This window comes from Leucopleurus acutus (genome assembly GCF_964270905.1).
Source record: "Leucopleurus acutus genome assembly, chromosome: 20".
Taxonomy (NCBI): Eukaryota; Metazoa; Chordata; class Mammalia; order Artiodactyla; family Delphinidae; genus Leucopleurus; species Leucopleurus acutus.
Window position 1 is genome coordinate 17,971,331 of NC_139162.1, and position 16,244 is coordinate 17,987,574.

At 43.8% G+C, this 16,244-nt stretch overlaps 1 protein-coding gene and 1 pseudogene across 2 annotated transcripts in view; one reads left to right on the forward strand and one right to left on the reverse strand.

Annotated features, from left to right (window-relative positions):
* CDH1 (cadherin 1) overlaps positions 1–16,244 on the reverse strand; it is a 78,144-nt gene that overhangs the window by 15,561 nt on the left and 46,339 nt on the right. The window contains exons 2-9 of the mRNA XM_082863189.1: positions 13,185–13,408; positions 8,689–8,832; positions 8,408–8,563; positions 7,504–7,648; positions 4,599–4,774; positions 4,206–4,334; positions 2,458–2,640; positions 281–525 (exon numbers count right to left, since the gene is read on the reverse strand). Of these exons, the coding sequence (XP_082719315.1) occupies positions 281–525; positions 2,458–2,640; positions 4,206–4,334; positions 4,599–4,774; positions 7,504–7,648; positions 8,408–8,563; positions 8,689–8,832; positions 13,185–13,286 (1,280 nt within the window). The 5' untranslated portion in view covers positions 13,287–13,408. The remainder of the gene's footprint in view (positions 1–280; positions 526–2,457; positions 2,641–4,205; positions 4,335–4,598; positions 4,775–7,503; positions 7,649–8,407; positions 8,564–8,688; positions 8,833–13,184; positions 13,409–16,244) is intronic.
* On the forward strand, positions 5,632–6,218 carry LOC309977215 (protein CEBPZOS-like; annotated as a pseudogene). Its single transcript has one exon. The product of its transcript is annotated as a protein CEBPZOS-like (transcript).

The following is a 16,244-nucleotide window of genomic DNA, read 5'->3' on the forward strand; positions in this document are numbered from 1 at the left end:
GTAAGCTACTTATAACACAATACCATGTATGTAAATTAAAACCACATTCCTACTACACTAAGTGAATTCAAAAAGAGGAAGCACAGTAAACCGACAATGGCTGACCATGGATGGAATGGACAAGGTGTGGGGAATGGGGATAAAAATATAAATAAGCCAAACAAGAGAAGGATCTTCCACAGACCAACAATGATAAAAATGCCATGAACAAAATATTTTATACATACACGTATGCACACAGCTAGTTGCTGCCAGTAAGTGGAAAACCCCTCACACTTACGTGATCTTCTGTTCCATAAATCTGTCTGGCTCCTGGGCGGTGTAGGATGTGATCTCCAGGCCCAAGCCGAAGTCCTCGGGCACTGTCACTTTCTTCTGAGGAGGCATGAAGATGGGGGCTTCATTCACATCCATCACGTCCACGGTGACGGTGGCTGTGGAAGTGGAGAGAGTGACCTCAAAGGGAGCCACATTAGTCACTGCCACATACAGGATGTACTGCTGCTTGGCCTCAAAATCCAAGCCCTAAAGAGCAGAAAAAATACATTTTATGTTAGAAAAAAACCCCATTAAATCCCTAACTTGTTTTTTGGTTAGCAATATATCAGTGGTTCTCACATCTGGCTGCATTAAGAAGAACTCACTTGAGAACTTTTGAAGAAAACACATGCCTGGACCCTAACCCCAGAGCCAGCGAATAGGAATCTCTGAGGTTGGGGTCTGGACATCAATATTTTTTAAAAAGTTCCCAATGACTAACATGCAACCAGATTCATGTTGAGAACCCCAGTAAAGAATAAAGATGAAAAAATAAATAAATAAAAATAAAGATGAGCTACATGAAATCTCAAGTGGCAAGCCTCTATTAACAAATGTAGCACATTAAGTCATTTATTTACCTGAGACCAATAAGAATGTTCACATCCTATGCTGACATGCAGCCCATGTGACAGCAAATGGACAAACAACCCTGCCTGTCCACCTCCCTAACCCCAGTAAGTTTAGTGGCAGGAACATAAAGTTCAGAATCAGTTGGCAGTGAGCTCAAATCCCGGCCTGGCCATTTCCTAGCTGTGTGATTTGGGCAATAGAACCTCTGGGTCTGTTTCCACACCTAAATAAGTAGGAAAAGGAACTATCTCACAGAGGCACTGTAAGGGATCAACTGGAGCTTTTATGAAGGACCTTTCGTATGGCGGGAACTCAAATTACTACTTTTTCTTTTGGTGATAGAATAATAACAGAAAACGCTGACATCAAATGCTTACTGGGAAGACTTCCCTGGCGGTGCAGTGGTTAAGAATCTGCCTGCCAATGCAGGGGACACGGGTTCGAGCCCTGGGCTGGGAAGATCTCACATGCCACGGAGCAACTAAGCCCGTGCACCACAACTACTGAGCCTGCACTCTAGAGCCCGCAAGCCACAACTACTGAGCCCACGTGCCACAACTACTGAAGCCCGTGCGCCTAGAGCCTGTGCTCTGCAACAGGAGAAGCCACCGTGATGAGAAGCCTGCACACCGCAACAAAGAGGAGCCTCCGCTCACCGCAACTAGAGAAAGCCCACATGCAGCAAAGAAGACCCAACAAAGCCAAAAAAAAATAAATAAATTAAATAAGTAAATTTAAACAAAGAAATGTTTAGTGGGAGTTAAGATGACGTACTAAGTGATTCAGAAATGAAGGGTCTGCTCACTTGCTCAAGGGGAAGTCAAACCTCTGGCGCTAAGTTAGGGATCCGTTCATTAACTCTTTGACTAACTTCAACAAGGAAATCACTCAACTTCTTACTGTTCATGTTTCCTAGAGATCTTTCACAGGCTTATTTGCCCTTCTTCTAAAATCATCCAGCAAAATAGCAGAGACCATAAACCATTTTTCTTCTCATTTGCAAAATGGATATGGCGGGGTGGGCAAATGTTTCAGAGAAAGAACATATTAAAACAGATAGTACAGACTTCCCTCGTGGCACAGTGGTTAAGAATCCGCCTGCCAATGCCGGGGACACGGGTTCGAGCCCTGTCCCGGGAAGATCCCACATGCCACGGAGCAACTAAGTCTGTGCGCCACAACTACTGAAGCCTGTGCACCTGGAGCCCGCGCTCCTCAACAAGAGAAGCCACCACAGTGAGAAGCTCGCGCACTGCAACGAAGAGTAGCCCCTGCCTGCCGCATCTAGAGAAAGCCTGCGCGCAGCAACGAAGACCCAACGCAGCCTAAAATAAATTTATAAAAAATAATAATAATAAAAATAAAACAGATGGTAGGGTGTGGTGTGGGAGCTTCCTGATTTCTCACATGAGCCTGAAGAGTCACTGCAAACCCCACCAGAATCTGGGAGAGCTGCCCTCCCCCACCCCACCAAGGCCACACTAATCTACTTCAGAGAAGACACCAGGGGACAAGGGCCTCTGGCTGCGTTGTCAATTTCTGCATCTTGCCAGGAACGATACAAACCTTAGCCGTCTTCAAAATGCCTTCATTGGTTTCTGGGTCTGTGATGACAACAAACTGTTTCTCGTTATCGTTTAATATTGTGTAAACGGCCTCCCACGCTGGGGTATTGGGGACATCGGCATCGGTCACTGTGAGTGTGGCGATGACCACGTTAGCCTCGTTCTCAGGCACCGACCCCTCGTACTGCAGAGCAAAGAAAAGGATGTGTCACTTAGGACATACTCAGACCCAGCAGTGGAGCCAGGGTTCAGGAGCCAGGGTTCAGGCTAAGGGAGTCCTTTCTTGAGCCCAAGCTTTGATGAGTCTTTGAAGAAGTGCCCACCCTACCAGCATGGCCCTTATTTCCTGTTGGTGGAGCAGCCAGCACTCAGGGACCCTGTGAGTACCTGAAGGAGCCAAGGCCCTGGCTGTCCGCGCCTCTCAGCGTACTCTGGCCCAACTGCTGACACTGTAGCTTATCCCCCGTTCCCGTCTTCCCCATCATTCTCAGTGGTACCAGTAATTTTCATAAATGTCTGGTCATTACAGTCTTCTACTTAAAACCCTTTGATAACAACCCACTGCACTCAGGATAAATTCTGAAATTCTAAATTCAGTCCACAAGGTCCTGTAGGACCTGGTCTCATTTGGTTCATTACACTGACTGTTTTTCAGTTCTTGCTATTCATCAAGCTTCCTTTTGATGCGGGGCATTAATCTGTCTTTCTTAAGCCTCCTGTACTCACAGTGGCTAGATTAGAGTGGCAGACACCGCTAATTGTCTACTGAATATCCACTCTCCTCTTCTTCACTAACTACGTGGTTGACGGCAGCGACGTGCCCAGAGAAAATACTGTATTTCCAGTCTTCCTTGCAGACAGCGGTTGCTAGTAAATGAAACTTGTGGGATGGGTCTTCACAGAAATAAGAAAACTTGACTTGACATCAAGACCTTATGCCCCCTCGCCTTTGCCGCCTTCTTGAACGAAGCACAGATATGGCTGGAGCTCCAGCTGTCATCTTGGGCCACAAGGTGACAATGGGGATAGAATCCATGTACCAAGGATGGTGGGAAAGCAGATAAAGGAGGCTTGGTTTCTACTGACTGAGTGGACTATCTACCTCTGGACCGTTAGTGACACAAGAGAAAAAGTCAACCCTGTTTGTTTAAACCACAAGAGTCAAATCTCTGTTACTAACCATTAAGCTGATTTCTAGGTAACACAATAAGGTTTCAGGTTCTTTCACACAGCTCTCAATACCTTCTCCTTGACTGCATTTAATATAATTATACACAATAATCGGTATAAGTTGTATAACATCACCCTAGCTAGACTATAAACTCCACAAGAATAGAAGTGTCGTCTGCCTTGTTTGTGATAATATCCCCTGTGTCTAAGACAGTGTCTGGTATAAACCCAGAGAATATTTGTTCAATGAATAACTAAAACCTGGTAAGATCTGCTACCAAGATGAGGACATGCAGTAAATAGGTGCTTTTTTTCCCTTATTTTTATTTTTTTTAACATCTTTATATGGAAGTTCCTTAAAAAAAAAAAAAACTAAAAATAGGTGTTTTTTGCAACTTCAGAAACCTGTGTCAATAGGTTCCAGGCTGAGGAGGGCAGAGACAACTGACATCCCGACCTGCTTGCTTTTTAGCTTCAAGTTTACTAGTCTGGAAAACGTTTCCAAAGGGTTCACCCATGAGATACTGGGAAACAACCAAGGACCTTTGGAGACTCTCTAAGGAGGTGCAGGGTTATTACCATAGTTGGGTCGAAGATGGGAGGGTTATCATTGGTGTCATTGACTGTGATCACAGCTGTTGCAGTCGTGCTTAAGCCTTCACCTTGCAGGTCTGCAGCTTGAACCACCAGGGTATACATGGGAAAACTCTGTAGAGATCAAACACACCTGAGTCAGGACTGACAGCCACATCAGGCACAGCCCAGCCCATCACATAGAAACAGATTATTTTCTCATCTGCTTAAATGCCAACATGCCTGCTTGCCTGGCCCCAAACCTCTGGACAAATGTTTAGATACAAAGCTCAGAACCATCACCATACTAAGCAGCAACTGGCCTCGGCAGAGTTTTACATCATCCAGACGATCGAGCTATTTGCCCTCAATACCCTCTGGATCCTCTTGACCCCTGACCTCCCGGTCCAGCCCGGTGGTGAGCACACTGATGACACCCGTGTCCTTGTTGATGGTGAACATTTTGTTGTGCGGCAGCGTAGGCTCTTGGCTGAGGATGGTGTAAGCAATGGCAGCGTTGTAGGTGTTCACATCATCGTCTGCGTCTGTGGCCGAGACCTCCATCACAGAGGTCCCTGGAAGCAAAGGAGAAGATTTAGTCAAGCTACACTTTAATTTCCAAAATTCCGACTAAAGTGCTAGGGGAGGAAGAAAGCATTCCACCAAATGAGCAAGTGGTGTTCCCAGAACCCAGCTTTTCCAGAGGATATTTTGGGTGGGGAGGGTGGGTGAGGAGTATGGGGAATAAATAACCTTAAGCTAAAACATTTTTGCTATGTCTCTTATACTGAGTGAATAGTGTATAAAACAGGAAAAATACCAGAAATTTCCGTAATTGGCTTCTTAGCCACAGCTCCACCTGAGAGAATGGTCATTTGAGACTGTTGCCTTCAAGGTAGAAGGAAATATTTACAACACTTGTGACAAAGTACTAGTTCACAGAATCCCTAAATAATTCTTCAAGAATCAATAGGCAGAAAAAAAAAAAAAAAAAAAAAACAAGAATCAATAGGCAGGGACTTCCCTGGTAGTGCAGTGGTTGGGAATCCGCCTGCCAATGCAGGAGACACAGGTTCGATCCCTGCTCCGGGAAGATCCCACATGCTGCAGAACAACCAAGCCCGTGTGCCACAACTACTGAGCCTGCGCTCTAGAGCCCGCGAGCCACAACTACTGAGCACACACACCGCAACTATTGAAGCCCATGCACCTAGAGCCTCTGCTCCGCAACAAGAGAAGCCACCGCAATGAGAAGTCTGCGCACCGCAATAAGAAGTCTGCGCACCGCAACGAAGAGTAGCCCCTGCTCACCAAAACTAGAGAAAGCCCATGCGCAGCAACAAAGACCCAACGTGGCCAAAAATAAATTTAAAAAAAGAATCAACAGGCAGGCATGCGCAGCCCCACAAGTACGTGCCTCAGGATAGCCCGTGCTATGGATCCACTGGCAAAGCAGATCTTTAAAGGAGTTTTAGTAGCTGAACTTGTGGGCATTTTTGGAGCATACTTTTGTTCAGAAAGATGAATACAAGTCAAGAGTTCAGGCAAACAATGAGCAAGAAATTCTCCTTCATCTTGGAAGTTTATTGCAAGTCCACTGAACACTCTGGAATGTACGGAATCAGAGAGCAAGAGCAAGAAAAGTGGCTGAACAGCAAAAATTAAGAATTTGACCATCAATCAAGGTTTGCCCTATTTCATAGTATCAGGCAAGATTAAAACTCCAAAGTTGACATGGATGGATTTTAGAATATTTAAGGTGAAATGTAAATTCTAATTAAAGCAGTTGTTCTTTGGACTAACCGTGAAGAAATCGATGGAACGTTTGTTTATTATGTTATAAATGGAGTTTCATTTACTACTCAAAATAAAGTGGTTCTCCTTTAAAAACAAAACAAACAAACAAAAAAACTCCCCTATAATTCTGTATAAACCTGTCAAAATAGATAAAATACTAAAACATCTATTTTTTTTTAATAAATTTATTTCTTTTATTTATTTATTTTTGGCTTTGTCGAGTCTTCCTTGTGGTGCACGGGCATCTCGTGGTGGCTTCTCTTGTTGCAGAGCACAGCCTCCGGGTATGTGGGCTCAGTAATTGCAGCCTGCGGGTTCAGTAATTGTGGCACGCGGGCTCTAGAGCGCAGGCTCAGCAGTTGTAGAGCACCGGCTTAGTTGCTCGCGGCATGTGGGATCTTCCCAGACCAGGGCTTGAACCCGTGTCCCCTGCACTGGCAGGCGAATTCCCAACCACTGCTCCACCAGGGAAGCCCTAAAACATCTATTTTTAATATTTATTACATTTTTTCTTTTTCATTATAGTTTATTACAAGATGTTGAGTAAAGTACCCTGTGCTATACAGCAGGACCTTGTTGTCTATCTCATTTATCCCCCTCTCCTCTCCCCTTTGGTAACCATAGGTTTGTTTTCTGTCTGTGGGTCTGTTTCTGTTTTGCAAATAAGTTCATTAATATTTATTACATTTTAACTGAAACATTTAAAATCACATTATCTAAAAATATATTAACTTGAAATATTGCTTTTATCCATTTTCACTTTACCTAAAACACTATTCAAACTCTACATCAATGTCTCTGGTACTACTGGAGCCCTTTTGGAATAAAATTTGACATTTAAAAAAAAAGAAAAATCAATAGGCAAAAGACAAACAGCCCAAGAGACAAAAAGGGCAAAAGACTTGAATAGACAAGTTGTAAAGAAACCCAGCTGGTCAGCAAACATATGATAAGATGCTTATTTAGTCCATTAATAATCAGAGAAATTCCATTTTAAGTTATGTTGAGATATAACTACACACTCAACAGATTGGCCAAAAAGAAGTCAAACAATTCCATGATATATATTGCTGGTGGGAGTATAAATTGGTTCAGCCACCTTGGAAAAAGTTTGTCACCAAGTAGAAAAGTAGGCAAAACGGTAAGTACACACGTGGTAAAAGATAAATGAAAGCAAGGGAATGATTATCACAAAAGTCAGGGTGGTGGCTGTCTTTACGGAGGAGGGAAAAAATGTGATCAGGAAGGATTGTACAGGGTCTGTAAACTACTAACAAGGATCTGTTACTTAATCAGGGAAGGTTGTTCTTAAACTGCTCCTTTCTTAAACTGGGCTTAAACATTTTATACATATTTCTATAGGTAGGATGTTTTACACACAAACAGTGTCTTCCAAAGAAGTTCTGTGCATATGAAGGGTCTGACCCCAAACGCCAGCCCCAACACTTGGGGGTGCAAAGCATCTAAGTGTCTTGATGGGTGTTGATCTCCTCGTTGCTGGACGTACCTGGAAGAGCGCCCTCCATGACAGACCCTTTGAAGACCTCCTGGGTGAACTCAGGCTTGTTGTCATTCTGATCGGTCACGGTGATCACAATCTCCATCGGCTCCTCGATTGCTTGCCCGTCTGAAGACACAGCATGAGAGAAGAGCTGCAAGAGCCAGGTGAGGGTTACTCGGGAAGACAAGGTGGGAGAAGTGTTCCAACCAGAGCAGAGTGGGCTCCACCCGGCCCCCACTCCCTCCCACTCAAGTATGCATGGACCCCCCCCTGCCCCGCCCCAAGCACAGAACATCCCCCACACACGTGCTGCTGCTTCAGTGAGGTCATGACACTGGTTAAGACCATGACCTGTGAGACCATGGGCTGGAGAACACATCCACCAGCTCAGAGCCCCATTTCCCACATAAGGGCTGGGGGCCGGGCCTAGGAGATAAAGGTGTAAGCCTAAAACACTCTGACTGGTTCCAAGCAGGGTCGAATTTGCTCTGGCTGCTCGAGTCTAGCGTTCCCCCCAGACTTCCCTGTGTTTGGCATCAAAGCATTACCTCCCAGCTTCCCTAAGCGCACACTGCTCTCAAGGCCCAGAAATAGTTTTTGTTCCCCAACATCAACACCAGCCTCTGCCTATGTGTCAGGGACTTTGAGTCCCAAGAACAGGTTGACATCTTGGGTCTAAGATCATGTCTGATGCCCCAGGACTCTCCCCACTTTATTCCTAACAAGGAAAACATGAACAGCCCCCAATTTTTGCAGGTTCTCCTGTCATTTCTCCTTATCAACAGGTCTAAAGGTATCAAGTTAAGCTCTTCAAATGTCCAGAACATCTGATCTATGATCAGCGTGAGTTGACCAAAAAAATTTTGAAAGGATGTAACCCCATCATTAAGTGCTTTTAAGAGACACTCACAATGTACTTGGCAATATGTTCTCTATCCAGAGGCTCCGTCACCTTTAGCCATCCTGTTTCTCTTTCAATAATAAACACATGAAGAGGGGGTGCGTCGGCTCCTTGGCCAGTGATGCTGTAGAAAACTTTGGTTTCTTTTTCCCTGTTAGATTTGATCTGAAGACAAAACAGAAAGAAATGAATTAGCAAGGAAGGATTCTGACACTGGCTCTTTTCCCTTTCTCTCCTCGGTCCTTCTCTGCCAAATTCCTCCCAGAGAAATAGAGAACTTCCTTCTGTACCTGAACCAGAGCCTTAGGAAATGGGCCTTTCTCATTTTCTGGGCAGCTGATAGGAGGAATAACCCAGTCTCTCTTCTGTCTCCTGAGACCATGGTGGGAGCTGGGAAATGTGAGCACTTCTGTCTGGGTTCCAGAGGGAGAGTCCTAAAAGGAAAGAAGATGAGGAACAAAATGAGATAATTCAGGAAAGATGATACGGGCTGAACAACCTAGGCAGTCAGCATCTCCAGCCTTCTGAGGGCAGGGCATGGCTTTCGTTTAACAACAAAATAAAACAGCCAAAACAAAACCAATGGACCTCTTTACCGTATCAGAAAGACGGTTTCCTCTTTTGATCCTTCTTAGTGTCCAGAGTTCAGTAATCATTATGCACACACGATGATAGGTTTGAGGGTTTGACATTATTTAAGAGTTATTTCAAGCCTATATCTCACACCTGTCATTTTTAAAAATATTTATTTTATTTATGTATTTATTTTATTTATTTATTTAGTTGCACCGGGTCTTAGTCACTGCAGGTGGGCTCCTTAGTTGCAGCTCACAGGCTCCTCAGTTGCGGCTTGTCAGCTCCTTAGCTGTGGCATGCGAATTCTTAGTTGCGGCATGCATGTGGGATCTAGTTCCCTGACCAGGGATCGAACACAGGCCCCCTGCATTGGGAGCATGGAGTCTTATCCACTGTGCCACCAGGGAAGTCCCAAGCCTGTCATTTTTAATAGGACATTATACTCCAATGATTTACTATCAGAGTTTATTCAACAATTAGATATTCAGGTGTTTTTAATATTCTTTTCTTTTATATTTTTCCTAGTGATATAGGTCTCCAAAGTAGAGTTAGCCTAAGTGAGTAAGTTTTGGGAACTTACTACTTTGTGATCAATACTAATCCCTTAATCTCACTGTGTTAGTATATCTGTATGGTTTCCATTTGTTCTAACAGAAGTTGTTTGGATGGGAACCAAAAGTGCCCTTTGAGACTTGTATTGAACAGTTTTCATGTGCGATAACTTTATGCACACACAGGGAAATAAGATAGCTGAAGATGGAAGGAAAGATCTTCCAAATTGTTTTAAGTGTTCTAAAGTGATTGGTAGTAACACAGTAAAGGTTCCAGGACAATTACATTTTCCATCCTCCACAGAGTCACCCATCCCTGTCTGTCAAGTGAGAGTCAAGCCCTGCTTCCTGGCTTTTAAAATGTGACTCAAAATGCACAAGACAGACATGAAATATGACCAGATATCATCACAAAATCCTTCCCAATCCTGCATTCCTGTATACTAGTCACTCACACACCCCTTAACACACACCCTCTGCATTAACCTCCTAGAGAAGCAGTTCTGCCCTGGCCAAGGGCAGGCTCTGGAGCCAGGCTGCCTGGCTTTGTATCCTCACTCTGACACCTCACCTTCCTGAGCTGATTATTTAACTTCTCTGTCCCACACTTTCCTCACGTCTAAAATGAGGATTATATTAGTATCTGCCTCATAGGGTCTTTGGAAGGATAAAACGTGATACTAGTATTGCAGTAAAGCACTTAGAATACTGCCTGAAACATAGTACGTGCTCAATAAATGCTAATGATGAAGATGATGGTTGGATTGGTTGGAAAACACTGAGTTATAGTTTTAATGAAGTGGAATTTGGGATTTGACCTGAGCACAGGAATAAATACTAAACTGATTCTCAACACGGTATCCTAAGCCTAAAAATGACCATCTTGCACAGCCATGGTAAAAAAAACAGGCCTTGATGAATGAATGCAAATTCATTTGCCATATTGAAGAGGAAGGCAAAGAGCACACCTTGCTGACATCAGGACTATGGAATATTTTCAGAGAATGATAATAAATAATGATGAACATTGTGCTGGCAAAACATAGCATTAACATCTTCATGTGTGAAATTATTATTTTTTTTAAATAAAGACATTTATTTATTTATCTATCTATCTATTTATTTGGCAGTGCCGTATGGCTTGTGGGATCTCAGTTCCCTGACCAGGGATTGAACTCAGGACCATGGCAGTGAAAGCCCAGAATCCTAACCACTAGGCCACCAGGGAATTCCCTTCATGTGTGAAATTAAAAGGAATCGTGTCTAAACATACTGAACATGGGATCCATCCCTCAGAAAACAAGGATACCAGACCAAGAAAACCCATCCAACCAAAGAGACAAAACTGGAAAGTTAGATCTATTTATATTTTTTCCCCAGCTTTCTTGAGGTATAACTGACAAAATAAAAATTGTTTGTATTTAAGGTGTACGATGTGATGTTTTGATATATATAGGATCGATTCTTATATGAAGTAAAAGAGAGGTAAGATTATCACCCCTTCCAGTGTAGGGCCACCTGGCACCACAAGGGTCCCTTGAACTAGGGGCAAACCAAAGTCAACCTCAAACCAGCTGTGGTAGAGTTGCCACCTACCGCTCAATATCCATTCTTTCTTATTTAAAATCAAAAATCTCTCTTTCTCTCCCTCTGTCTCTCTCCCCATATATATATAAATTTTGTGTCCAACAATGTACCTAAGTAAAACTACATTTCCTATACTACACTTGTAGCTAGGTGTGACCATGAAGCCAAGTTCCAACTAATGAGATGTAAGAAGAAACATTGCTTCAAAATTCCACAAAGCCTTCTTTAAAAGGTGGACAGGGCTTCCCTGGTGGCGCAGTGGTTGGGAGTCTGCCTGCCGATGCAGGGGACACGGGTTCGTGCCCCGGTGCGGGAGGATCCCACATGCCGCGGAGAGGCTGGACCCGTGAGCCATGGCCGCTGAGCCTGCGCGTCTGGAGCCTGTGCTCCGCAACGGGAGAGGCCACAACGGTGAGAGGCCCGCGTACTGCAAAATAAATAAATAAATAAAATAAAATAAAAAAGGTGGACAACTAAGTGATACATTTTTGGGCTTCCTCCCTTCCAACTTCCTAACATCCAGAGGAAAGCTATGATAAATGGCGATCCAGCAGCCATCTTGGATCATGAGGTATTGTTGAGGATGGGAGGCATATGCCGAGGATGATAGAACAGAAAGGAAAGAAAGAACCTAGCCTCCTGATGACTACAAGAGTCTCCATACTGGCCACAACTTACCACTCAATCGCCTTAACTTGAAAGAGAAATACTCTATTTTACATAAATCACTGTAATTTGTGCTTTTCTATAATACGTATTTGAACATAATCATGAAGGCAGATGGCAAAGGTGAAGAGGAAAAGTTGAAAAATCAACTTTGTTTACATCTGTGCATCATAAGAGGCTTCCGTACACAGCTGCCCAGCAAGAACTTACCAGGCTGGACTTACATGAATGATGGAATTAATTGGAGACTTAAGTCAGGAAGCTATGTTAATTTAGTTCCCCACTTTTCTGGTCTGGCCAATTACACCAGGGAGAAAAATCAGATCTATCAGGACTATTAAATTCCTAGAAGCTCAACAGTCTTCAGGGAGAAAGACAAGAGCCAGCCTGAAAGGCCTTGGCAGTTACAGTACTTCCACGCTCCCAACGCGATAGCGGGATACAACTAGAATGGCCCTCCAGAGAGACGTTTCAGTAGGCAGCACCATGGGAGCAGTTTAGAAACTGGCAAAGGCATTTGGCTTTGGTTAACAATTTCCCGAAACATTCTTGCCAAGAACCTGGGCGGACATGTATCCTTTCATTTGTGGCCAATGCACCCATCTGTCCACTCAATATTTACTGGGCTCCTGGTATGTGCCAGGCCCAAAGGCCAGGCACTGCAGATACAATGGGGAAGGATCTTGTGGAGATTATAGTCCAAACAGGCAAAAGCTTCCTGCTGATTCTTCCCCTTCTTTGCCAAGGCCCTCTCCACTAGAGACACGAAGAGCAAAATGACCAGAGAACTGAACTCGTGTTCATTGTTCCTCTGGGAAGGGAATGAGAAGAACAGTTAACAATTACTGAGTACTTATCATACGCCTACCATAGTTCCAGCAACTCACATGTAATAATTCATGTAGTCATTATTATCCCCATTTTACTTATAAGGAAATTCAAGCACAGACAGATTAAATAACTCCCCCAAGTCTACTCGGGTAGTAAATAGAAGGGCTGGTACCCAATCCCAGACAGAATCCATCCCCTTACCCCCTATTCTACACTACCTGCAGAAATAAGGTAGTGTATCTTGCCATCCACCCAACAACAACAAAAAAAATCCACAGCAAGAACTAGTTCAGTTAGACCAATGGTTCTCAACTAGGGGCTATTTAGCACCCCTTCCGCCCACCCCCAGGGGGCATTGGCAGTGTCTGGAGACAATTTTGGTTGTCACAACTGGCAGAGTGCTGCAAGCATCTAGCGGTTAAGACCAGGCATGCTGCTAAACATCACATAGTGCACAGGACACACCCACGCAAGAAATTACCCAGCCCCAAATGTGAATAGTGCCAAGGCAGAGAAACCTGGATTAAGCAGCATACTAAAATAATAGTGAACTTCTAAGAAACACTCCAACGTACATGATGATGGTGGTGGTGATGGTGGTGCACTACTGCCTTCAGGGTCACTTTGGTGGAGAGCTTCCTGCGGGTGGAGTCCCAGGCATGGACAAGAAAACTCATCTCTGGATGATGAAGGTGTAAAGGCCGTTTGACTGTAACCACGCCATCTGTGCCCACTTTGAATCGGGTGTCATCAGAAACATAGACTGTCTTTGGTAGACCGGTGCATCCTTCAAAACTCACTGCAGGGTATAAATCACAGTGATTAGGAAACTGAGGAGATTAAAGAGCATTCCTTCTCTAGAAATCGAACTTCATTCACCCACCAAAAGCCTGACTCACACAAAACAGGCACAAGTAAAACATACCATAGTCTGATGACAGAACAGCAAAGATATCAAAGTAGTGGAAGCCATCATTATGTCCTTCACAATTACAGGGCGACTTAATTGTGGTCCGATTCTTTTCTCATCTACCTGGAGACTGAAAACAGTAAGCTGTCTAGAAAGTAACTTCTGGGCTTCCCTGGTGGCACAGTGGTTAAGAATTTGCCTGCCAATGTAGGGAACACGGGTTCGAGCCCTGGTCTGGGAAGATCCCACATGCCGCGGAGCAACTAAGCCCGTGAGGCACAACTACTGAGCCTGCGCATCTAGAGCCTGTGCTCCGCAACAAGAGAAGCCACTACAATGAGAAGCCCGCGCACCGCGATGAAGAGTAGCCCCGCTCGCCGCTCGCCGCAACTAGAGAAAGCCCGTGCACAGAAACGAAAACTCAACACAGCCAAAAATAAATAAATAAATTTATTAAACAAAAAAAAAAAGACTCCACCTTTAAAAAAAAAGAAAAGAAAAGAAAGTAACTTCTCCTTTTCAATAACAAAAAAGGGCCTCTCCTTCAGATGGCTCTTGATGATATGAAAAATAACTGAGATAGAATATCTACTGAGTCCAAAACTTTGAGACCTAGGTACAGTGAGATGCTGTGGATTAACTACATTTAAATAAACAGTTTACATTTCAGTAAACAGTGGCAGATAATAAGAGGGAGGCATCACAGCTACATGGTTAAGGGTAAGGACTTAGGCAAATTTTTTAACTTCTCTGAGCCTCAGTTTCTTCATCTTCAAAATGAGGGTAATTATGGTGCTTACCCTCCCGCCCCCAAACATGGTCTTATTTTCCCTGGCAAGGGTGGGGCTCAAGTTCCAGCTCTGCTTATTAGCTCTGTGACCTTGGGCAAGTCATTGAATCTCTCCGTGCCTCAGTCTACCCATCTGTAGAATGAAGTCATCGATAGCAACTACCTACTAGGCTTGTTTTAAGATACATAGAACATGGGGGTTCCCTGGCAATCCAGTGGTTAGGACTCCACACACATGACGTGGCCAAAAAAAAGAAAAAAAAAAGATACACAGAACAGTGCCTGGCACATAATAGACACTATTAAATAAAAATTTTAAAACAAACGTAGCTTTGGCTAATCATTTATTCAATTTTCCACAAAAGACATAGATAATTGTGATATTCATTAAGTATTGATTATATGCTTATTTTCCGAGGCATTGAGAGGTAATGCCTGCTTGCAATCTGAGGCCCAGTGGAGAAACTCATCACTGTCAGTTAAGGGAGACAATGAAGATTTCATAGGAAAGTCTTCTACCTGAACATACAACACAGCAAGACAAATGCAAAAGACAGAAGAGAACTACTTGGGTGGGAGAGCTTAGGATCAGTGGCTTAGAGACAAAACTATTTAAAGTTTTATAGTTATTAAAGTATTAAAAAACTTTAAAAATATTAATACCCAATGCTGGAGAAGCTGTGGTGAAAAGTGTCTGCACTAAACATCAGAGTCCTAAAAGACTCATTCGTTCAACAGGCTTCCATCAAACTATTTGTCAGAAACTGTGCTGGGCTCTAAGGATGAAAAAAATTCTGTGAACAAATAGACAAGGCACCTGCTCCCCTTGAGCTTACACTGTTGTGGAAGAGATGGACATGTAACAAAACCAAATCTCAGGTAGTGACAAATGCTAGATATAAAGGAATCAAAGAAGGTGATACAAGAGTGACAGGGGAAGAGGAAGGTGTGAGGAGGGTGTAACTTATACTGGATGGTGAGGGCTGGCCTCTGTGAAGTTGGAGGCGTCTTAGTTGAGACCTAAGGAGCCAGCCTTGCAGAAACCTGGCTCAAGGGCCTTTCAGGCAGAAGGAACAGTTGATAAAACAGTTCTTTCTGGGAAACTCTCAAGTTGGCCTGTTCTCCTCCCTTTCAAATAATCGCCCCCTCATTCTTCCAGTGGGCGTTCGATTTTGTCCAAGAGATCTTTTACAAAAATTCCTACTTTTGTGCCAATTTTGCACGGCTAGACACCTTAAAATGCGTAAGGATCAGGTCTCTGCCAGAAAGCCCTAAAGCCAGTTATGACGTCTAGACTGCAGTTTTCATATCTTCCACTAGGGGCCACCCTTGCAAACTTTTCTGAAACCGACAGCCCCACCCTTGCCAGCGAAAGTAAGACCATATTTGGGGGCCGGAGGGGATATGTACCATGATTATCCCCAATTTGAAGATGAAGAAACTGAGGCTTGTGGGATCTTAGTTCCCCGACCAGGGATTGAACCCGGGCCCTCAGCAGTGAGAACGCAGAGTCTTAACCACTGGACCACCAGGGAATTCCCTTGCCATGTTCTTACTGAGTGGCCTTAAGCAAAATGCTTAACCTCTCTGGGCCTCAGTTTTCTCTACTGGATCCTGAAGGATTCCACCACTGAGTGAGCCCACCTCTTCCGGGTTTTGTGAGGATTAACCAAGACAGTGAATGTGATCACATTTTGAAAGTGAAAGAACAAAGCAAGTGGAAGGGGATGGGGATGATTTCTGTGCATTTGAGTAGACAAGCTAGAGGACAAGCATTTGCTAAATGAACAGATGAACCAAAAAATGACAACAGAAGCAAGAAGAAACACAAAATCCTTAAAGGATGGGCAGATACTACCCTTTAAATCTAAAATAGGAATTTCTTTTCAAACTAGCAAAACAAAATGTTTTTCCAATAACCTTCCCCCAACCCCA